Below are 24,837 nucleotides of genomic sequence, written 5' to 3' on the forward strand. Positions count from 1 at the left end.
TCAAGAGTCTGAAGGCCCCAGGAAGTTTAGAGGTCTGGTGGGGTGGGTAGGGTAGGAACATCCTCCTGGAGATGGGGAGGAGAATGGAGAGACGGTATGGGATGTGGAACAGTCGGAGGGTGGACCAGGAGAGGAAAAAAATCTGGATTGTAAAAATAGATAGATAGATAAATAGATAGATAGATAGATAGATAGATAGATAGATAGATAGATAGATAGATAGATAGATAAGAAGTACAGAGTTAAACAAAGAATTCTCAAGAAATCTCAAATGGGTGGTAAGCACCCAAAGAAATGTTCAACACTCTCAGTTATCAGAGAAATGCAAATCAAGACATCTCTGGCATTCGCTCTTATACCATCAGAATGGCTAAGATAAAACTCAAGGGACCACACAAGCAGTCAAGTTTGTAGAGCAAGGAGAATGATCTACCACTAGTAGTGAGAGTGCAAACTTGTACAACCAATCTGGAAATCAGATTCTGTTTCTTAGAAATTAAGAATAATTACATGGACTGACCCTGGACTCTGATCTCATAGGTAGCAATGAATATCCTAGTAAGAGCACCAGTGGAAGGGGAAGCCCTGGGTCCTGCTAAGACTGAACCCCCAGTGAACTAGATTGTTGGGGGGAGGGCGGAAATGGGGGGAGGATGGGAAGGGGAACACCCATAAAGAAGGGGAGGGGAGGGATTAGGGGGATGTTTGCCTGGAAACCGGGAAAGGGAATAACACTCGAAATGTATATAAGAAATACTCAAGTTAATAATAATAATAAAAAAAGAAAGAAAGAATAATTCTACTTCCAGACCCAGTTATACCACTCCTGGGCATATACCCAAGAGTTGTTCCACCATCCCACAAGTACACTTGTTCAAGTATGTTTATAGCAGCTTTATCCATGATAGCCTGAAACTGGAAACAACCTAGATGTATTTCAATTGAAGATTGGATAAAGAAAATGACCTACATCTGCACAATTTACTCTACATCCTCAACAACATGTGCTGTCATCTGAGTTTTTGTTCTTAATCATTCTGATTAGTGAAAGGTGGAATCTCAGGGTCATTTTGATTTGCATTTCTCTATTCATAAAAACTTTGAATATTTCTTTTTTTCTCAGCCATTCGAGATTCCTGTGCTGTGAATTCTCTGCTTATCGAGGTTGGCTTCTTGAGTTCTTTATATATTTTGGATATTAGCCCTCTTTTGGATGTGGGGTTAGTGAAGAGTTTTCCCCAATCTCTAGGTTGTCAATTTGTTCTACTGACTATGCCCTTTGCCTTACAGAAGGTTTTCATGGGGACCCATTTATCAACTCTCAATCTTACAGCCTGAGCCATTAGAGTTTTGTTTAAGAAATTTCTCCTCATGTCAATGAGTTCTATGCACTTTGCCATTTTCTCTTATATTAGATTCAGTGTTTCTGGTTTTATGTTGAGGTCCTTGAGTTTTGTGCAAGGTGACAAATACAGATCTATTTTTATTTTCTGCATACAGAGAGCCAGGTAGACCAGCACCATTTATTGAAGATGCTTTCTTTTTTTCCATTGTATATTTTTGGCTTCTTTGTCAAAGATCAGGTGTCTCTAAGTGTGTGGTTTTATTTCTGGGTCTTCACTTTTATTCCATTGATCAATTTGTCTGTCTCTTGATCAATACAGTGCAGTTTATCACTATTGCTTTCTTTGTAGTGCAGCTTGAGGTCAGGTATGGCTGTTCCCCCAGAATTTTTTGTTGTTAAAAACCGGTTTTGCTATCTTGGGTTTTCTGTTTTTCCATATGAAATAAAGAATTGCTCTTTTCATGTCTTTGAAGAATTTGTTGGAATTTTGATGGGGATTGCTTTGAATCTGTAGATTGCTTTTGTAGGATGACCATTTTTACTGTTAATCCTACCAACCCATGACCATGGGAGATCTTTCTATTTTCTGAGGTCTTCCTTGATTTTTTTCATGAGAGACTTGACGTTCTGGTCATACAGGTCTCTTACTTGTTTGGTTAAAGTTACCCTTAGATATTTTATATTATTTATGACTATTGTGAAGGGTGTTATTTCCCTATTTTCTTTCTCAGTCTATTTATCCTTTGTATAAAGAAGGCTACTGATTTGTTTGAGTTAATTATATATCCAGTCACTTGCTGAAGTTGTTTATCATCTGTAGAATTTCTCTGGTAGAATTTTTGGGGTAATTTATGTGTACTATCATATCATCCACAAATAGTGATACCTTCACTTCTTTGCCAATCTGTATCCCCTTGATCTTCTTTTGTTGTCTTATTGCTCTAGCTAGAACCTCAAGTAGTATATCAAACAGATATGGGGAGAGTAATTAGCCTTGTGTTGTCTCTGATTTTATTTGCATTGCTTCAAGTATCTCTCCATTTAATTTGAAATTGTCTGTTGGTTTGCTATATATTTCTTTTATTATGATTAGGTATGGCTCTTGAATTTCTGATATATCCAAGAATTTACCATGAAGAGGTGTTGTATTTTGTCAAAGAATTTTTTAGCATCTAATGAGATGATCATGTGACTTTTTCCTTTGAGTTTGTTTATATAGTTGTGTTACATTAATAGATTTTCATATATTGAACTAACCTTGCATCTCTAGGATGTAGTCTACTTGATTGTGGTGAATGAGGGTTTTCACACATTCTTGGATTCGGTTTGCCATAATTTTATTGAGTATTTTTGCATCAATATTCATAAGAAAATTTAATCTGAAGTTCTATTTCTTTTTCGTCTCTTTGTGCGGTTGAGATATCAGTATAAATGTAGGATTTGTTTTCTCTTTAAGGGTTTCTACCCATTTAGCTGTATTTGCCTGTATATCTTTTACTGAGTTATTTATATTCTTCTTGAAAGACTTGACTATCATCATAACATAGGATTTTAGGTCAGCATCCTGGTTTTCAGGTGTGTTGGGATATCCTGGGATTCCTGTGGTGGCAGAACTGTGCTCTGATGGTGCCAAAATATATTGGCTTCTGTTGCTTATGGTATTGTGCTTGCCTCTCACTATCTGGTTATCTCTGGTGTTAACTGACTTAGGTTTCTCTGTATGGAGCCTGACTCCTCTGTCCCTGAGTTGCTGCTGGTTTCCTGGTAGACCTGTGGCCCTAGCTATAGCAGAACTCCTAGAAGGCCTTCAGAATGTAGGGTCTTCAGAGGAGAATGCATGCCAATAATCTGTTGCCCTGGCTGCAGTGAATCTCATGAGAGGCCTTCAGACTGTTTGGCCTTCAGGGGGCAGACAAGTGATGATCTGTTGCCCTGGATGCAGCAGACCTCTTGGGAGGCCTTCAGACTGTGGAGGTCTTCAGAGGAACAAACAAGCCATGGTGGAAGGCTTAGGCTGGAGGAGAGGTGGACTTTAAGCAGAAGGGATGGGTCCCGAGTCTGCTGAGCTCCTCAGGGTTCCAGCTGCTGCTACTATTTGGGAGGGTCTCTTGCTGTGTGCCGCAGAACTCCTGGGAGGCCTTCAGACACTGGAGTCTTCAGAGGGGCAGATAAGCTGATGATCTGCTCCTAGTACTTTTTTCCATCAACACAGTAATAGTCATTGCCTTATCCGCTTTGAGCAATGCAAGTTATATTTTAACCTTGTGGCTAGTGCCTCTTGGATAAAAGCTCAAGCAGTGACAGAAGAGAACACACAGTGAACAAAAGGACTTTGATTTTCAGGATGCCTGGGAAGTGGATTTCTGCTCTGCTCCTGCTGCAAATAAGTTTCTGCTTTAAATCTGGGAACTGCGGAAAGGTGTTGGTATGGCCGATGGAATATAGTCACTGGATGAATATAAAGATAATACTAGAGGAACTTGTACAGAAGGGCCATGAAGTCACTGTTCTGAGACCTTCAGCTTCTGTCTTTCTTGATCCCAAGGAAACTTCTGACCTTAAATTTGTAACTTTTCCTACATCTTTCAGTAGTCATGACCTGGAAAATTTTTTTACAAGGTTTGTGAGTGTATGGACTTATGAGTTGCCAAGAGACACATGTTTGTCATATTTTCTTTATCTACAAGATAAGATTGATGAATATTCTGACTACTGTCTGACTGTTTGTAAAGAAGCAGTTTCAAACAAACAGTTCATGACAAAACTACAGGAATCCAAATTTGATGTCGTTTTCTCAGATGCCATTGGTCCCTGTGGAGAGCTGATAGCTGAACTGCTCCAGATTCCTTTTCTGTACAGTCTTCGCTTCTCTCCTGGCTACACAATTGAAAAGTACATTGGAGGAGTTCTATTCCCTCCCTCTTATGTACCTATGATTTTTTCAGGATTAGCTGGCCAAATGACATTCATAGAGAGGGTACACAATATGATATGTATGCTTTATTTTGACTTTTGGTTCCAAACATTTAGAGAGAAGAAATGGGATCCATTTTACAGCAAAACTTTAGGTAAGTTACTTTTCTCTTCACAGATCTAATGATTGAAGTTTCACATGTTATGTAAAGATACATTACATTAAATACAAAATGAAGATTTATAGGTGATCAAATGTAATTATATTAGCTAACAAACTATCTGTAAAAGCTCATATTATTGATCAAATAGAAGCAGGTAGCAGTCCTGATATAAGGCATTCTAGTTAGCTGTACAATTGCATAGAGATGCAATTAGATGGTCCCTAAGTGATTTTTTTCTCACTTACCACAGAAGATTCTTCTATTTTAATAAGACTCTAGCCAGGTATCCAAATCTTGACTCATGTAGATTCAAGAATGACATGTTATGGTGTGTGTGTGTGTGTGTGTGTGTGTGTGTGTGTGTGTGTGTGTGTGTGTGTGTCTGATATTGAAGAAATTATTTTCTCTTGCCTAGGCAAGTGTCGTTTTTTAAAAATTAAGATGCGGGGTGTAAGGACAGGACTAAAAGTTTAAGAGTGTTTTCTGCTCATTTTTAGTACCTGAGCTCTGTTTCTAGTACCTACTCATGTCCAGTGTTCCAGAATTACCTGTAACTTCACCTTCAGCAGACCTGCTGCTCTTTTATGGTATTCACAGGCACTGGTATAAACTTAGCATACACTCATGCAGATACACATACCCATAAATCAAACGATAAATCAAAATATTTTCTTTGAATTTCTTAAAGATTTCTGCTACTCTTAAATGATACTGTGTTATTGCCCATTTTTACTGAGTAAAACTGAGGTTTCTACCAGCCTCATTTTTTTTCTGAGCTGGGGACCAAACCCAGGGCCTTGCGCTTGCTAGGGAAGCACTCTATCACTGAACTAAATCACCAACCCCCCAGCCTCATTTTTTTATTGTATCATTTAATTACATTTATTGCAAGTGTCTAAACTCTACAGAAGCATGGGTATGCATGTATCCCATCTGTCTTTTTTGGAGTCATGGGTTGTTTTTTGTTTTGTTTTAAAAATATACCATAGCTAAAACTGGCCAAAAATTCCTATTCTCATAATTTTTGATAATATTGTGATTGCTTTTTATAGAATGTGTACATTTAAATGTTTTTATAAGAAAAAAGTTTTAAAGCACTAACCAGAAATCCAGCCATTCATAAACTTTACATTTCCCTAGGTAAAAGATGGAAGAAAGATTAGATAGACACAAACTACCATGACCCTGGGAATGCTGGGCAGGGTACAAAACATGGTATGACTTTTGACCCTGGAATGTTTGTTTCTGTTTGCACAGTTCCCTTTAGAGATTTAGAGAGGAGTAAAAGTGTACTTATTAATACAAAGGCTCACTGGGTTATTTAATTAACTATTTATGGCATTTAACTAAATAGGAATGATGAGGTAAGTTCGATATTTGCCTTTAAAAGTAAATCCAAACATAAATTGACATATATTATATGAGTCACAAATTAATTACCAATGCAAATTGTATCACACATAAGTGAATATTACATTTTACAAGCATATGGTCTACGTCAAATACAAATTTTCCCAACATTTTTAAGGATATATGTTTTATACTCAGCAGACAGTCCGGTCAAGTTTTCTCTGTCTCATTTGCTCATTTTCTCTACCTAGGAAGGCCCACCACATTAGCTGAGATAATGGGCAAAGCAGAAATGTGGCTCATTAGATCCTACTGGGATTTGGAGTTTCCCCACCCAATATCGCCAAATGTTGACTACATTGGAGGACTCCACTGCAAACCTGCTAAACCCTTGCCCAAGGTAAATACATTCTTTTCATCTTTTTCATTTCATATCCTTTCTGATAAAATGATTCTACATCTTTCTTCCAAAGATAGAGACATATGGGAAATGGAAGTAAGAATCCTGCTAAGTATTCGTTCTTGGACTTTTGGCTAACATCAAGTGAAAAATCAAACTAAGTAGGAGCTCAATAAACTCAGGAAAGAACATAATAGAACTGGAAAACCAGTGAGTTAAATTCAATCATACAGGATATTAGAATGATTAGCCATTGAGTAAAGTCCTTACCAAGCAACCATGAGGACATGAGTTTGAATCTCAGTGACTACATAAAAAGTTTGGTGTCCTGGCACAGCATGATGACCTTAGTACTGAGGATGCAGAAACAGATTAATAGGAAGCTTGCTGGATATAGACCAGATAAAAAAATAGTGAAGTTCATGTTCAGTGAGACATATTCTGAAAAAGATTGATAGAAGAGGACATCTTATTTTAACCTTTGGGTCCTGTGTGCTAAAAAAAAGACCAGGAACCACACAGGCACCACCAACCTCCAACACACACACACACACACACACACACACACACACACGCACACACACACACATATAATCATACACACAAGTGCATAGACATACACATGAACACACATACATAAACACACACAAAGTGAGAGAAAACTCAGCACATGCACACAAATATATAAACACACACAGTAAGTGAGGAAAATTGTCAGTTTATCTTAGCCCGCCAGAAACTTTCAATAATTCAAAAGCTGTGACTACATATATGTGGCAATTATTTTATACCCACAGAAAACAAATTGACATAGTTTCTGTTCCAAACTGTGAATTGCAGCGGATATCATTGAAAATACTCTTAATTATACACAATATTAGAAAATTATCACATACTATATGTTTGCCATGCCATTATGATTATTTTACAAAAATTAAAATATTTAATTAATTATAATAGGAAATTTGTATTAACTACCATATATGTACATATTAGAAGTTAGATATTATTTCATCAAACATTAATCACATGGGGGAAAATAAAAGAACAAGAAAAAATGTACTTTCTGTAGGATAAAAATGTAATGAAGCTACACCTTTACAAACATTTCACATATTACTTTTGTACTCCTGAGCTTTTATTTCACCAGAGGAAAATATGGAGAACATTTGTCAAACACGTGTGAGAACACTTTGTACTGATGCCTGTGACATTCAAAGTGTTTGACAATGCCAGTTCTGTCTTTATAATGTTTTAATACCACAATTCTAAAATCTCCTAAGAATACTTCAGTTTTTACTCTTCTAGGTTTTGTAAGAGTTTCATGAGTGATCTTTTCTGCTGTTGTTATTGTGTGATAGAACACATTTTTCCTTCTCAGGATATTGAAGACTTCGTTCAGAGCTCTGGAGAGCATGGTGTGGTGGTGTTTTCTCTGGGGTCAATGGTCAGGAACATGACAGAAGAAAAGGCCAACATCATTGCATGGGCCCTTGCCCAGATTCCACAAAAGGTAAGATAAAGTTCCCATGGAAGGCAACAATATACTGAGTCTGTGAAAGCCCATGAAAGGTCTGATTCTAGAAATGACTGTGTAAAACCTAAAGGTTTAGGTAAGCTCTAATTTAATCTTAGTCAATTTAGAAACAGGTCCATACAAGAGATATTATAATACTACAGAAGGTATTTTGGCTACAAGTACTTTGAATATGAGCATTGTGACCATTATGGATACTTTCTGAAATGCTGGAATAATGAAGCCATCACTGCCTAGTGTGTAAAGAAATAGCAAATTCTTCAGAGTTACTTGTTTCATTTGTTAAGTCACTGCATATGTAAGATTTTTCAGTGGGAAGTTAAGTTGTATTAATTTTATCTAGCACAAAAACACCAAGCACATATTGAAAATGTTTGAAATATAGCATGAGTCTGCATCCTAACTTTGATGTGGGTCTTTACAGTGTGCAGTTTAGAGGGTGGTTTAAAGAAAGAGGGAGTTCAAAGCTTGTGTATCCTTTTGGCTAACTGAGAGAAAAAGAATACAAAAAAAATCCCTGTATTTCTGGGCTCCCCGCCAGAATTTGTAGAAAAAATACCTAAAGGAAAGGGAAAGATGAGTGCTACCATTACAATCATTTTTGTATATTATAACACATGAAACATGTGTCTGTGCTTCTGACCAGTCTGAGTGAAAATCAAACCATTCCAGAAAGAAATATAAAAATAAGTGAGAGTCCAAGAGAATCATATGTGAAAAAATGTATCAGATGAATGAATTCACACAGCATACTAAAAGTAATAGAATTTGAATCTTGGGACATTTATGAGTGTCTTAAGTTTTCTACTGGAAAAACCTCATCTTAATCCCATACAATATATTTTTGAAATGATCCAATACTTGATTAATTTAGTCACAAAGAAAATCCTCTTTAGATGTGTAGATAATGGTCCATTTTATGAGATCGGTCTGAGACTTCTAGTATTAACACCTATCATGGGCCTGGGCTAGTAACTATTTTGTCTGCCATAGAAAATTCTGACTTTCTCAGTAAAATTTTTGAAAGTTGTCGTAAGGACTACATACCCATTAGTAGGTCATAAAGTAGTATTGTTAGATTTTTGGAGAGTTTACAATAGCCATATCACTTATGAATCTCAAATTTACAATGGACTTCAAAAAGTTGTGGTAGAGAGTAATATTTTCATCTTATCTGAATCAGTTCCATTTCAGGCCCCAAATAAGGTAATAATTTCAGAACTCCCAGACAAACCTTAGAGGATGGAGAACTTACTACATGTTTAACATATAGTATGTTTGCTATACTTAATGAATGTCTAAGCTACAGAAATTGCTCAGTGCATAAAATATTTTCAATGTACTGTGAGCAACTTAGTACATTTGAATTCCCCCTAATTCACAAGAAGTCAGACATGGTATTGTATAACTCTATGGCAATAGTACTCATATAGAGAGATGACAGAAATAGAATTCCTGGACATTTGTGGGACAGCAGTAGAATAAAATCAAACAAGCAAGAAATTCCATCTACAACAGGAAAGGCATTGAATTGAACATCTGAGGTAGTTTTCTCCATGCCACACACTAACCTTGGTACACATAAACATGCATTCACACACATCAAATGGCTCACCCATCCTCTAAGACATACAGAACACACAGGGTGGGGGACACACAAAACGGTGGGGATAGGAGAAGAAACTTCTAATCTCAGTGATAATTACAATAATGTGGATGTTTAATCAAATTTTATATGCAAGTTTTCTAGCCATTAGTGACTAGATTTACATGTCTCCCCCATCCCCTGAAAGAGAATTCCAAAGCAAAATATATTTGGAATGAAGGGATAAAATTATAGAATTTTGATTTCATGTAAATAAAACCTAACATGTACAAAATCTATGCAAGACAACAACAGACCAAATCTGAGCATGTGAGATGGGCGCACAATCCACATAGAGGAATGGACTCTTGAAAACTGTTGACTTGTCAGAGAGGAAAAGTACAGTCCCTGAGAAGTGAACCATTCTCTAGTAGAAGACCACACGTGCAAAAATAATTGTAGTGTAAAAATTAGTCTTGAAGTTTTTGTTTTTCTTGTTTGTTATTGTTGTTTTGATTTGTTTTGTTTTGTTTTTTAAGGATACTAAGGTTGAAATGGGAGGGATAATTTAGGGAAGATTATGATAAGTAGGAATTAATTCTTAAAAGCACATTATATAAAATTCTTAGAGAAATTTTTAAAAATATATCATTCTCACTTGATGTCATAATTGTTATTTGAAGAGCAGGTGGAAGTCCAGTGTGCGGATGATGCAGACATGTTCTAAAACATTGATCCACAGGAATTTCTCTACAAAGGAAATGTGTCTAATGTGTCCATTTGGATAAAGTTGATACAGCAGGTTTAATATCTGGTTTTAAAAGCTATACCATCACTGCTCCAGATGAAGAGGAAGAATAAAGTCTCATGCAATAGCTAACTTTATTCAGAGAATCAGACAATTTATACTCAGAGCGTTAAGAAAGGTCGTATTAGTACATGAGTTCACATGATTTCAATCTCTGAACAATCATAAAGATGAGCTGTATGTGGTAAAACCTGCTTTACCATAGAGGAATACAAAGAGCACTGTATATACTCTCTGGATAACAGCAGCAAGCAGAAGTGATTAGCGTGACGTGGACCCACTCCTATCAGATATCCCTGAGACAAGAGCAAACACATATACTGAAAACAATCTCTTTGAAGAAACTGAGGCCAAAATCTCCTGTACTGTTTTCTTTGAGTGTTCTCCGAAGCAGTCAAAAATCAATTCATGTGACTCTATTCCGGAAAAGCTTTTGGATATCTGACTCTTTTTCATTTTTTTTAACACGGAATATCCAGGTGTGTGTGTGTGTGTGTGTGTGTGTGTGTGTGTGTGTTACATGTATATAAATCTAACTGTTCTTTGAGGTGTGGATCCACAGACACAAAGGTCAAAGCAGCTACTAGAATTACTAGAGATTCTCAGGTCACAATTGGTTATGTGTAACTTCACCCTTGATGCATAGGATCTTTATCTGGCCACAGGAGGGCAGACTTGAACTCTGATGGTTTGGTGGATAAATCCTTTTGCCCTTCTAGCTGAAGAGTTGCTGTCTTCACGATGACTACACTCATTTTTCACCTTTACCTTCCTGGCTGAGAGCTGAAGGAGCTTGAGAGGAATCCATAATCTTTTGGTGGAAACATCTGCAATGCCAGATGCATATCCTTTTCCAAATTTCTTCAGCCAAATGGGCTTCCAAGTCTCAAGATGTTTAAACATCTCAGTCCTGTCTAAGGCAATGCAGTATGTTGTGTGGATAAATGGTTTTGAGTTGCTGAACATATCTCACCTTCAGATAAATTTCAAAATAAGTATAAATAAGGAAAGTGGAAGGATATACCTTCATTTCTCCCTGTTTTTATTTTTTTTATTTTTTAATCCGTATTAACTTGAGTATTTCTTATTTACATTTCGATTGTTATTCCCCTTCCTGGTTTCCAGGCCAACATCTCCCTAACCCCCACCCTCCCCTTCTATATGGGCTTCCCCTCCCCATTCTCCCTCCATTGCCACCCTCACACCAACAATCATTTTCACTGGGGGTTCAGTCTAGGCAGGACCAAGGGCTTCCCCTTCACTGGTGCTCTAACTAAGCTATTCATTGCTACCTATGAGGTTGGAGTCCAGGGTCAGTCCATGTATAGTCTTTGGGTAGTGGTTTAGTCCCTGGAAGCTCTGGTTGCTTGGCATTATGTTCATATGGGGTCTTGAGCCCCTTGAAGCTCTTCCAGTCCTTTCTCTGATTCCTTCAACAGGGGTCCCGTTCTCAGTTCAGTGGTTTGCTGCTGGCATTTGCCTATGTATTTGCTGTATTCTGGCTGTGTCTCTCAGGAGCGATCTACAGCCAGTTCCTGTCAGCCAGCACTTCTTTGCTTCATCCGTCTTATCTAGTTGGCTGGCTGTATTTGTATGGGCCACATGTGGGGCAGACTCTGAATGGGTGATCCTTCTGCCTCTGTTCTAAACTTTGCCCCCCTATTCCCTGCCAAGGGTATTCTTGATCCACTTTTAAAGAAGGAGTGAAGCATTCACATTTTGGTCATCCTTCTTGAGTTTCATATGTTCTGTGCATCTAGAGTGATTCAAGCACTTAGTCTAATATCCACTTATCAATGAGGGCATACCATGTGTGTTTTTCTGTGATTGGGTTACCTCACTCAGGATGATATTTTCCAGCTCCATCCACTTGCCTATGAATTTCATAAAGTCATTGTTTTTGATAGCTGAGTAATATTCCATTGTGTAGATGTACCATATTTTCTGTATCCATTCCTCTGTTGAAGGGCATCTGGGTTGTTTCCAGCTTCTGGCTATTATAAATAAGGCTGCTATGAACATAGTGGAGCACATGTCTTTGTTATATGTAGGGGCATCTTTTGGGTATATGCCCAAGAGAAGTAGGTATAGCTGGGTCCTCAGGTAGTGCAATATCCAATTTTCTGAGGAACCTCTAGATTGATTTCCAGAATGTTTGTACCAGTCTGCAATACCACCAACAATGGAGGAGTGTTCCTATTTCTCCGCATCCTTGGCAGCATTTGCTGTCACCTGAGTTTTTGATCTTAGCCATTCTCACTGGTGTGAGGTGAAATCTCAGGGTTGTTTTGATTTGTATTTCACTTATGACTAAAGATGTGAACATTTCTTTAAGTGTTTCTCAGCCATTCAGCATTACTCAGCTGTGAATTATTTGTTTAGCTCTGAACACCATTTTTTAATGGGTTATTTGTCTCCCTGCGGTCCAACTTCTTGAGTTCTTGTATATTTTGGATATAAGCTCTATATCTGTTGTAGGACTGATAAAGATCATTTCCCAATCTGTTGGTTGTCATTTTGTCCTAATGACAGTGTCCTTTGCCTTACAGAAGCTTTGCAGTTTTATGGGATCCCACTTGTCGATTCTTGATCTTAGAGCATAAGCCATTGGTGTTTTGTTCAGGAAATTATCTCCAGTGCCCATGTGTTCCAGATGCTTCCCTAGTTTTTCTTCTATTAGTTTGAGTGTATCTGGTTTGATGTGGGGGACTTAAGCTTTGTACAGGGTGATAAGCATGTATCGATCTGCATTCTTCTACATGTTGACCTCCAGTTGAACCAGCACCATTTGCTGAAAATGCTATCTTTTTTTCCATTGGATGGTTTTGTCTCCTTTGTCAAAAATCAAGTGACGATAGGTGTGTGGGTCCATTTCTGGATCTTCCATTCTATTCCATTGGGCTATCTGTCTGTCTCTGTACCAATACCATGCAGTTGTTATCACTATTGCTCTGTAATACTGCTTGAGTTCAGGGATAGTGATTCCCCCAGAAGTCCTTTCATTGTTGAGGATAGGTTTAGCTATCTTGGGTTTTTTGTTATTCCAGATGAATTTGCAAATTGTTCTGTCTAACTCTTTGAAGAATTGGATTGATATTTTGATGGGGATTGCATTGAATCTGCAGATCGCTTTTGGTAAAATGGCCATTTTTATTAATATTTATTAATTAATCCTGCCAATCCATGAGCATGGGAGATCTTTCATTTTCTGAGGTCTTCTTCAATTTCTTTCTTCAGAGGCTTGAAGTTCTTATCATACAGATCTTTTACTTGCTTGGTTAAAATAACACCAAGGTACTTTATATTATTTTGGACTATTATGAAGGGTGTCGTTTTCCTAATTTCTTTCTCGGCTTGTTTCTCTTTTGTGTAGAAGAAGGCTACTGATTTACTTGAGTTAATTTTATACTCAGCCACTTTGCTGAAGGTGTTTATCAACTTTAGTAGTTCTCTGGCGGAATTTTGGGATCACTTAAATATACTATCATATCATCTGCAAATAGTCATATTTTGACTTCTTCTTTTCCAATCTGTATCCCCTTGATCTCCTTTTGTTTTCTGATTGCTGTAGCTAGAAATTCAAGAACTATATTGAATAAGTAGGGAGAGAGTGGGCAGCCTTCTCTAGTCCCTGATTTTAGTGGGATTGCTTCAAGTTTCTCTCCATTTAGTTTAATGTTAGCAACTGGTTTGCTGTATATGGCTTTTACTATGTTTAGGTATGGGCCTTGAATTCCTATTCTTTCCAGGACTTCTATCATGAAGGGGTGTTGAATTTTGTCAAATGCTCTCTCAGCATCTAATGAAATGATCATGTGGTTTTGTTCTTTCAGTTTGTTTATATAATGGAACACGTTGACGGTTTTCCGTATATTAAACCATCCCTGCATGCCTGGAATGAAGCCTACTTGATCATGGTGTATGATTGTTTTGATGTGCTCTTGTATTCTGTTTGCAAGAATTTTATTGAGTATTTTTGCGTTGATATTCATAGAGGAAATTAGTCTGAAGTTCTCTTTCTTTGTTGGGTCTTTGTGTGGTTTAGGTATAAGAGTAATTGTACCTTCATAAAACGAATTCAGTAATGCTCCATCTGTTTCAATTTTGTGGAGTAGTTTGGATAGTATTGGTGTGAGTTCTTCTATGAAGGTCTGATAGAATTCTGCACTGAACCCATCTGGACCTGGACTTTTTTGGTTGGGAGACCTTAAATGACTTCTTCTATTTCGTTAGGAGTTATGGGGTTGTTTAATGGTTTATCTGTTCCTGATTTCACTTTGGTACCTGATATCTGTCTAGGAAATTGTCCATTTCCTGCAGATTTTCAAGTTTTGATGAATATAGGCTATTGTAGTAGGATCTGATGATGTTTTGAATTTCCTCTGAATCTGTAGTTATGTCTACCTTTTTATTTCTGATTTTGTTAATTTGGACACACTCGCTTTGTCCTCTCCTTAGTCTGGCTAAGGGTTTATCTATCTTGTTGATTTTCTCAAAGAACCCACTTTTGGTTCTGTTGATTCTTTCTATGGTCCTTTTTGTTTCTACTTGGTTGATTTTAACACTTAGTTTGATTACATTCTGCCTTCTACTCCTCCTGGGTGTATTTGCTTCTTTTTGTTCTAGAGCTTTTAGGTGTGCTGTCAAGCTGTTGGTATATGCTCTCTCCTGTTTCTTTCTGCAGGCACTCAGAGGTATGAGTTTTCCTCTTAGCACACTTTCATTGTGTCCCATAATTTTGAGTATGTTGTACCTTCATTTTCATTAAATTCTAAGAAGTCTTTAATATCTGTCTTTATTTCTTCCTTGACCAGGTTATCATTGAGTAGAGCATTGTTTAACTTCCATGTATATGTGCGCATTCTTCTCTTATTGTTTTTGAACTCCAGCTTTAGCCCGTGGTGGTCTGATAGGATGCATGGGATTATTTCTATCTTTCTGTACCTGTTGAGGCCCGTTTTTTGACCAATTATATGGTCAATTTTGGAGAAAGTACCATGAGGAGCTGAGAAGAAGTTATATCATTTTGTGTTAGGATAGAATGTTCTATAAATATCTGTTAAGTCCATTTGGTTCATGACTTCTCTTAGTCTGTTTATGTCTCTGTTTAATTTCTTTTTCCATGTTCTGTCCATTGATGAGAGTGGGGTGTTGAAATCTCCTACTACTATTGTATGAGGTGCAATGTGTGCGTTGAGCTTTAGTAAGGTTTCTTTTATGTATGTAGGTGCCCTTGTATTTGGAGCATAGATATTTAGGATTGAGAGTTCATCTTGGTGAATTTTTCTTTTGATGAATATGAAGTTTCCTTCCTTATCTTTTTTGTTGACTTTTAGTTGAAAATCAATTTTACTCTCTTTTTACTTTTTAATAGATGTTATTTTAGTGTCCTGTTTGCTCTTTCAATTATGCCTTGACCTTGACGATTATGAAGATTTTTTACCATATGATTAATTTTCCATTATTTGCAAAAGATTTTAGTTTTTCTACTACAGATTTCTTCATGTCACTTTTTATTGTAGCAGACACTCCCACACCAGCAAAAGTTTGCAGCATTCTCTGAGGATAAAGATATAACCCAGATGAATTTAGAGCATGAATCAATGCACACATGCATGTACAGAAACCAGAGGAGAAGTATTCCGTCTACTTTCCATAATTCACTAATATTTTACCTCTTGGATGGACTCTAGCTTCAGGACTATGACAGTATAATGGAGAACAAGTAGAACATTCTTGTACAATTTGTCTCACTTGTCTAAGTGGGATGTAATATTGTACATGAACTCCAATAGCATTAATGTGTTTGCATACTGGAGAGGTAAAAATAGTCAGTTAGTGCATCAGATTGCTTATTTTGTTCTGCAATAGAACCAGGGATGTTAGAGTCTGCAGAAGTAGGAGTAATAAACACAGGATGAGTGCAAGTTTGAATCAGTTGTTGTAGATCCTGAAGTAATATGAGCATGGTAGCATGTGAAGATAAGTTTAAAAGTTTTCAATCCTACTACAAGAATCTGACTTGAAATTTGAAAACCCATAGAGTTCTGCAACTCTTTAAAAAGCATTGTTAGGTGTACAATAATACAGCAAAGTATACAACCATATAATTGCTGATGTTGGATTCTCTGCTGATTTACTAATTGAGGAGGAAGAGAAAGACATACAGCTAACATTTTATAGCCCTTATGGTATAAATAGATCTATTCCAATTATTTATTCTATTGTGCTAAAATACCAATAGGAGACAGTTTTGTTAGGGAAAATAATTAAGTTTAGAGGGTGCAAAGAAGACATGTGATACAGAAATGCCTCTTTTACTTTGAATTCAAATAGCTGTAATGCTTCATTAGTCTCTGTAGATAAAATCAACGATTATCCAATGCTACCTCTCCTTTCAGAGTTTTAAACAATTGGCTAATGATTAATTGGGTATTATTAACCCTAGTGTTTTGGGAGAATGGCAAGATTGCTCAGTGGTTAAGAGCACTGGCTGCTCTTCCACAGGATCCAATTTAAATTTCCAGCACCTATGTGTACAACTGTCTGTATCTCCAGTTCTTAAAGATCTGGGTCGCCACCCAACACAGACATAGAGGTAGAACACCAATGCACATAAAATTAAAGGAATCACTTTTTTAAAGTAGCATGTAATGAATTATTGCTCCCTAATAAATTTTGAAAGTTTTCTTAAATATTCTGTCTAATTGACATTTTCATAGATTATTAGCAGGTGTTCTCTTTAACAGGCATCTGGGACATTATATGATGTCTGATCTTTGTACTTTTTCAGGTGAAATATGTAGCACATCCTGAATCATGCCATATACACATTGTAGCTCTTTCTGTTTGGAGGTGACTAACAGAATATCATCTATAATACATAGTATACCTGCCTCACAGGCTCTAAAACCTTTCCAGCATGGAATTGACACGTAATAGTGAATTTTTGCCATGCCTTGAAATTCATTGATAGTGAAGCTTGAGTTCTTTAGGACTGAGTGAAGAAACAGAAAATGTTATATATACCTTATTATCAAGATGAATAGGTATAGTGTAAAAGCAGCTTTTCAAATCCATCACAATTGAAAGCCAATCTTTAGCAATAGCTGTCAGTGTGGATAATCCAGGCTGTAAAAGTACTATTGGCCACATAGTGGCATTAAGATTTCTTAAGACAATCAACTGTCTCCATTTACCATATCATTTTTTAACTACACAAACAAGAGAATTCCATAGAGAAAAAGGCAAATCTCTTTTCCCATTCTCCAAAGGTTATCTGACTACTGGGGAGTAGCCTATAGCTTTCTTTTAGAAATGTGTCTTTGAGATGTTCAGACAAACTAACGAAAATTTAATGTAATATTTGTCCACCATGAAAATGCCAGTTCATGCTTATGATATTGTTCAGATGGGGACATAGGTTCCATAATCCCTTGTAACCCTTAGCTTGCTCCATTTCCTTTTTGATATCACAATCTTTTCATTAGGAATTGCAATTTTGAAGAATAGATAGCATTAGAGGTAGGAATATTTCTGCATTAGATGGTTGTAAACCATCACCAAAAATTAATCAGAATATGAGTAACAGAAGGCTAAGGTATTTGTATTATGACTTCTTGATTTATACACTGTAATTTTTAAAAATCTTTTTAGAGCTCATTACTTCCCAACTCTATCAGGGTTGAAATAAGGCCATTCAGATGGCTTCTTTTCAGTGGCTATAATAGAAATATCAGTTCCAGAATCAATCAATTCTACAAATGTTTTTATTTTGTTTTCTTTTGAAAGCCAATAATGGTGTATCATTTTCCTTTAATACAGTGCTCAAAAGTTATAGTTTTATTTGTACTACTAAATCCCCCTGCATGGAACACTGTCTATTCCAATTCATAGGTACTGTGGTCATGACAGCTAGTTCTCCTGTGTAACTTTAATTAATGACTCTATATGATCTGTAATTCCTTTCATGGGTAAGCTACTGTGACACAAATGGTCCAACAGTTCTTAGCAGATTGGGTCCACCAAAACCTGTGTATCACTTAAAATGATATTGAAGAGGGGAATAGCAGTACTTTAGGATGTGGAATATCAATAGCCATTCCTCGAATAGTAACTTGTAGCAAAAAAATAGAATGATTACAATCTGCACCTGACATAGATGCTATTATTTTTATATTTACGCACTTATACTGCAGGTTCTAAGGTACCTTCACCGTGTTTCTCTATTGTTGACTTGTACTGCTATTGTTGCCACACAGTCACATTTAGATCAGCATCCCTTAGTCCACTGTTTTACTTTCTTGCACATAGGGCTTAAGGCAGGAGCTCATTGACTCTGAGCATTCAATTGTTCTAAGGAAATTTACAATGAGTGTTTTTTTTTTTATTAACTTGAGTATTTCTTATATACATTTCGAGTGTTATTCCCTTTCCCGGTTTCCAGGCTAACATCCTCCTAATCCTCCCCCTCCCCTTCCTTATGGGTGTTCCCCTCCCCATCCTCCCCCCATTGCCGCCTTCCCCACAACAATTTAGCTCACTGGGGGTTCAGTCTTAGGAGGACTCAGGGCTTCCCCTTCCACTGGTGCTCTTACTAGGATATTCATTGCTACCTATGAGGTCAGAGTCCATGTATAGTCTTCAGGTAGTGGCTTAGTCCCTGGAAGCTCTGGTTGGTTGGCATTGTTGTTCATAAGGGGTCTCGAGCTCCTTCAAGCTCTTCCAGTTCTTTCTCTGTTTCCTTCAACGGGGGTCCCGTTCTCAGTTCAGTGGTTTGCTGCTGGCATTCGCCTCTTTATTTGCTGTATTCTGGCTGTGTCTCTCAGGAGTGATCTACATCCGACTCCTGTCATCCTGCACTTCTTTGCTTCATCCATCTTGTCTAATTGGATGGCTGTATATGTATGGGCCACATGTGGGGCAGGCTCTGAATGGGTGTTCCTTCTGTGTCTGTTTTAATCTTTGCCTCTCTATTCCCTGCCAAGGGTATTCTTGTTCCCCTTTTAAAGAAGGAGTGAAGCATTCACATTTTGATCATCCGTCTTGAGTTTCATTTATTCTAGGCATCTAGGGTAATTCAAGCATTTGGGCTAATAGCCACTTATCAATGAGTGCATACCATGTGTGTTTTTCTGTGATTGGGTTAGCTCACTCAGGATGATATTTTCCAGTTCCAACCATTTGCCTACGAATTTCATAAAGTCATTGTTTTTGATAGCTGAGTAATATTCCATTGTGTAGATGTACCACATTTTCTGAATCTATTCCTCTGTTGAAGGGCATCTGGGTTCTTTCCAGCTTCTGGCTATTATAAATAAGGCTGCGATGAACATAGTGGAACACATGTCTTTTTTATATGTTGGGGCATCTTTTGGGTATATGCCCAAGAGAGGTATAGCTGGATCCTCAGGCAGTTCAATGTCCAATGTTCTGAGGAACCTCCAGACTGATTTCCAGAATGGTTGTACCAGTCTGCAATCCCACCAACAATGGAGGAGTGTTACTCTTTCTCCGCATTCTTGCCAGCATCTGCTGTCACCTGAGTTTTTGATCTTAGCCATTCTCACTGGTGTGAGGTGAAATCTCAGGGTTGTTTTGATTTGTATTTCCCTTATGACTAAAGATGTTGAACATTTCTTTAGGTGTTTCTCAGCCATTTGGCATTCATCAGCTGTGAATTTTTTGTTTAGCTCTGAACCCCATTTTTAATAGGGTTATTTGTCTCCCTGTGGTCTAACTTCTTGTGTTCTTTGTATATTTTGGATATAAGGCCTCTATCTGTTGTAGGATTGGTAAAGATCTTTTCCCAATCAGTTGGTTGCCGTTTTGTCCTAACCACAGTGTCCTTTGCCTTGCAGAAGCTTTGCAGTTTTATGAGATCCCATTTGTCGATTCTTGATCTTAGAGCATAAGCCATTGGTGTGTTGTTCAGGAAATTTTTTCCAGTGCCCATGTGTTCCAGATGCTTCCCTAGTTTTTCTTCTATTAGTTTGAGTGTATCTGGTTTGATGTGGAGGTCCTTGATCCACTTGGACTTAAGCTTTGGACAGGGTAATAAGCATGGATCAATCTGCATTCTTCTACATATTGACCTCCAGTTGAACCAGCACCATTTGCTGAAAATGCTATCTTTTTTCCATTGGATGGTTTTGGCTCCTTTGTCAAAAATCAAGTGCCCATAAGAGTGTGGGTCTTAAATTTCTGGGTCTTAAATTCTGTTCCATTGGTCTATCTGTCTGTCTCTGTACCAATACCAGGCAGTATTTATCACTATTGCTCTGTAATACTGCTTGAGTTCAGGGATAGTGATTCCCCCTGAAGTCCTTTTATTGTTGAGGATAGTTTCAGCTATCCTGGGTTTTTTGTTATTCCAGATGAATTTGCAAATTGTTCTGTCTAACTCTTTGAAGAATTGGATTGGTATTTTGATGGGGATTGCATTGAATCTGTAGATCGCTTTTGGTAAAATGGCCATTTTTACTATATTATTCCTGCCAATCCATGAGCATGGGAGATCTTTCCATCTTCTGAGGTCTTCTTCAATTTCTTTCTTCAGAGGCTTGAAGTTCTTATTGTACAGATCTTTTACTTGCTTGGTTAAAGTCACACCGAGGTACTTTATATTATCTGGGTCTATTATGAAGGGTGTCGTTTCCCTAATTTCTTTCTCGGCTTGTTTCTCTTTTGTGTAGAGGAATGCTACTGATTTATTTGAGTTAATTTTATACCCAGCCACGTTGCTGAAGTTGTTTATCAAGTTTAGTAGTTCCCTGGTGGAACTTTTGGGATCACTTAAATTTACTATCATATCATCTGCAAATAGTGATATTTTGACTTCCTCTTTTCCGATCTGTATCCCCTTGACCTCCTTTTGTTGTCTGATTGCTCTGGCTAGAACTTCAAGAACCATATTAAATAAGTAGGGAGAGAGTGGGCAGCCTTGTCTAGTCCCTGATTTTAGTGGGATTGCTTCAAGTTTCTCTCCATTTAGTTTAATGTTAGCAACTGGTTTGCTGTATATGGCTTTTACTATGTTTAGGTATGAGCCTTGAATTCATATTCTTTCCATGACTTTTATCATGAAGGGGTGTTGGATTTTGTCAAATGCATTCTCAGCATCTAATGAAATGATCATGTGGTTTTGTTCTTTCAGTTTGTTTATATAATGGATCACATTGATGGTTTTCCGTATATTAAACCATCCCTGCATGCCTGGAATGAAGCCTACTTGATCATGGTGGATGATTGTTTTGATGTGCTCTTGGATTCTGTTTGCCAGAATTTTATTGAGTATTTTTGCGTCGATATTCATAAGGGAAATTGGTCTGAAGTTCTCTTTCTTTGTTGGGTCTTTGTGTGGTTTAGGTATAAGAGTAATTGTGGCTTCATAGAAGGAATTTGGTAGTGCTCCATCTGTTTCAATTTTGTAGAATAGTTTGGATAATATTGGTATGAGGTCTTTTATGAAGGTCTGATAGAATTCTGCACTAAACCCATCTGGACCTGGGCTCTTTTTGGTTGCGAGACCTTTAATGACTGCTTCTATTTCGCTAGGAGTTATGGGATTGTTTAACTGGTTTATCTGTTCCTGATTTAACTTTGGTACCTGGTATCTGTCTAGGAAATTATCCATTTCCTGCAGATTTTCAAGTTTTGTTGAATATAGGCTTTTATAGTAAGATCTGATGATTTTTTGAATTTCCTCTGAATCGGTAATTATGTCTCCCTTTTCATTTCTGATTTTGTTAATTTTGACACACTCTCTGTGTCCGCTCGTTAGTCTGGCTAAGGGTTCATCTATCTTGTTGATTTTCTCAAATAACCCACTTTTGGTTCTGTTGATTCTTTCTATGGTCCTTTTTGTTTCTACTTGGTTGATTTCAGCTCTGAGTTTGATTATTTCCTGCCTTCTCCTCCTCCTGGATGTATTTGCTTCTTTTTGTTCTAGAGCTTTTAGGTGTGCTGTCAAGCTGCTGACATATGCTCTTTCCTGTTTCTTTCTGCACGCACTCAGCGCTATGAGTTTTCCTCTTAGCACAGCTTTCATTGTGTCCCATAAGTTTGGGTATGTTGTACCTTCATTTTCATTAAATTCTAAAAAGTCTTTAATTTCTTTCTTTATTTCTTCCTTGACCAGGTTATCATTGAGTAGAGCATTGTTCAATTTCCACGTATATGTGGGCATTCTTCCTTGATTGTTATTGAAGACCAGTTTTAGGCCGTGGTGGTCCGATACCACGCATGGGATTATTTCTGTCTTTCTGTACCTGTTAAGGCCCGTTTTTTGACCAATTATATGGTCAATTTTGGAGAAAGTACTATGAGGAGTTGAGAAGAAGGTATGTCCCTTTGCTTTAGGATAGAATGTTCTATAAATATCTGTTAAGTCTATTTGGCTCATGACTTCTCTTAGTCTGTCTACGTCTCTGTTTAATTTCTGTTTCCATGATCTGTCCATTGATGAGAGTGGGGTGTTGAAATCTCCTACTATTATTGTGTGAGGTGCAATTTGTGTTTTGAGCTTTAGTAAGGTTTCTTTTATGTATGTAGGTGCGCTTGCATTTGGGGCATAGATATATATGATTGAGAGTTCATCTTGGTGGATTTTTCCTTTGATGAATATGAAGTGTGCTTCCTTATCTTTTTCGATGAATTTTAGTTGAAAATTGATTTTATTTGATATTAGAATGGCTACTCCAGCTTGCTTCTTCTGACCATTTGCTTGGAAAGTTGATTTCCAGCCTTTCACTCTGAGGTAGTGTCTGTCTTTGTCTCTGAGGTGTGTTTCCTGTAGGCAGCAGAATGCAGGGTCCTCGTTGCGTATTCAGTTTGTTAATCTATGTCTTTTTATTGGGGAGTTGAGGCCATTGATGTTGAGAGATATTAAGGAATAGTGATTATTGCTTCCTGTTATATTCATATTTGGATATGAGGTTATGTTTGTGTGCTTTTCTTCTCCTTGTTTTGTTGCCAAGACGATTAGTTTCTTGCTTCTTCTATGGTATAGCTTGCCTCCTTATGTTGGGCTTTACCATTTATTATCCTTTGTAGTGCTGGATTTGAAGAAAGATATTGTGTAAATTTGGTTTTGTCATGGAATATCTTGTTTTCTCCATCTATGTTAATTGAGCCTTTTTTAGGATACAGTAACCTGGGCTGGCATTTGTGTTCTCTTAGGGTCTGTATGACATCTGTCCAGGATCTTCTGGCTTTCATAGTTTCTGGCGAAAAGTCTGGTGTGATTCTGATAGGTCTGCCTTTATATGTTACTTGACCTTTTTCCCTTACTGCTTTTAATATTCTTTTTTTATTTTGTGCGTTTGGTGTTTTGACTATTATGTGATGGAAGGTGTTTCTTTTCTGGTCCAGTCTATTTGGACTTCTATAGGCTTCTTGTATGCCTATGGGTATCTCTTTTTTTAGGTTAGGGAAGTTTTCTTCTATGATTTTGTTGAAGATATTTACTGGTCCTTTGAGCTGGGAGTTTTCACTCTCTTCTATACCTATTATCCTTAGGTTTGATCTTCTCATTGAGTCCTGGATTTCCTGTATGTTTTGGACCAGTAGCTTTTTCCACTTTACATTATCTTTGACAGTTGTGTCAATGATTTCTATGGAATCTTCTGCTCCTGAGATTCTCTCTTCCATCTCCTGTATTCTGTTGGTGAAGCTCGTATCTACAGCTCCTTGTCTCTTCTTTTGGTTTTCTATATCCAGGGTTATTTCCATGTGTTCTTTCTTGATTGCTTCTATTTCCATTTTTAATTCCTTTAACTTTTTGATTGTGTTTTCCTGGAATTCTTTCAGGGATTTTTGTGACTCCTCTCTATGGGCTGCTACTTGTTTATTTATGTTTTCCTGGAATTCTTTTAGGGATTTTTGCGATTCCTCTCTGTATGCTTCTACTTGTTTATTAATGTTTTCCTGTGTTTCTCTAAGGGAGTTCTTCACATCGTTCTTAAAGTCCTCCAGCATCGTGATCAAATATGATTTTGAAACTAGATCTTGCTTTTCTGGTGTGTTTGGATATTCTGTGTTTGCTTTGGTGGGAGAATTGGGCTCTGATGATGCCATATAGTCTTGCTTTCTGTTGCTTGGGTTCCTGCGCTTGCCTCTCGCCATCAGATTATCTCTAGTGTAACTTTGTTCTGCTATTTCTGACAGTGGCTAGACTGTCCTATAAGCCTGTGTGTCAGGAGTGCTGTAGACCTGTTTTCCTGCTTTCTTTCAGCCAGTTATGGGGACAGAGTGTTCTGCTTTCGGGCGTGTAGTTTTTCCTATCTACAGGTCTTCAGCTGTTCCTGTGGGCCTGTGTCTTGAGTTCACCAGGCAGGTCACTTGCAGCAGAAAAGTTGGTCTTACCTGTGGTTCTGAGGCTCAAGTTTGCTCATGGCGTGCTGCCTACGAGCTCTCCGTGGCGGCAGCAACCAGGAAGATCTGTGTCGCCCTTTCCGGGAGCTTCCGTGCACCAGGGTTCCAGATGGCGTTTGGTGTTTTCCTCTGGCATCAGAGATGTGTGCAGAGTGCAGTCTCTTCTGGTTTCCTAGGCATGTCTGCCTCTCTGAAGGTTTAGCTCTCCCTTCCATGGGATTTGGGTGCAGAGAACTGTTTATCTGGTAGGTCCCTTCAGGTTCTGGCGGTGTCTCAGACGCAGCAGACCTGCTGCTCCTGGGCCCTCCTTTTCGGGAACCCAGAGGCCGTATACAGTTTCCTCTTGGGCTAGGGATGTGAGC

General features: G+C 37.7%; 1 protein-coding gene across 4 annotated transcripts in view; it reads left to right on the forward strand.

Moving 5' to 3' along the window:
* The first annotated feature begins 3,647 nt into the window (after positions 1-3,647).
* Positions 3,648-24,837, forward strand: part of Ugt2b35 (UDP glucuronosyltransferase 2 family, polypeptide B35) — a 37,876-nt gene continuing 16,686 nt past the window's right edge. Inside the window, exons 1-4 of one of the 4 annotated variants that reach the window (XR_015636828.1) lie at positions 3,651-4,413; positions 6,024-6,172; positions 7,554-9,881; positions 9,978-10,824. Coding sequence is in view for 3 of the 4 variants with exons in the window: in XM_087584429.1 (XP_087440555.1) it covers positions 3,690-4,413; positions 6,024-6,172; positions 7,554-7,685; positions 10,822-10,899 (1,083 nt within the window). In the remaining variant the exon portion in view is untranslated. 4 annotated transcript variants of the gene reach the window in all.

Source organism: Rattus norvegicus, chromosome 14 (assembly GCF_021556685.1).
Source record: "Rattus norvegicus strain SHRSP/BbbUtx chromosome 14, alternate assembly SHRSP_T2T, whole genome shotgun sequence".
Lineage (NCBI taxonomy): Eukaryota > Metazoa > Chordata > Mammalia > Rodentia > Muridae > Rattus > Rattus norvegicus.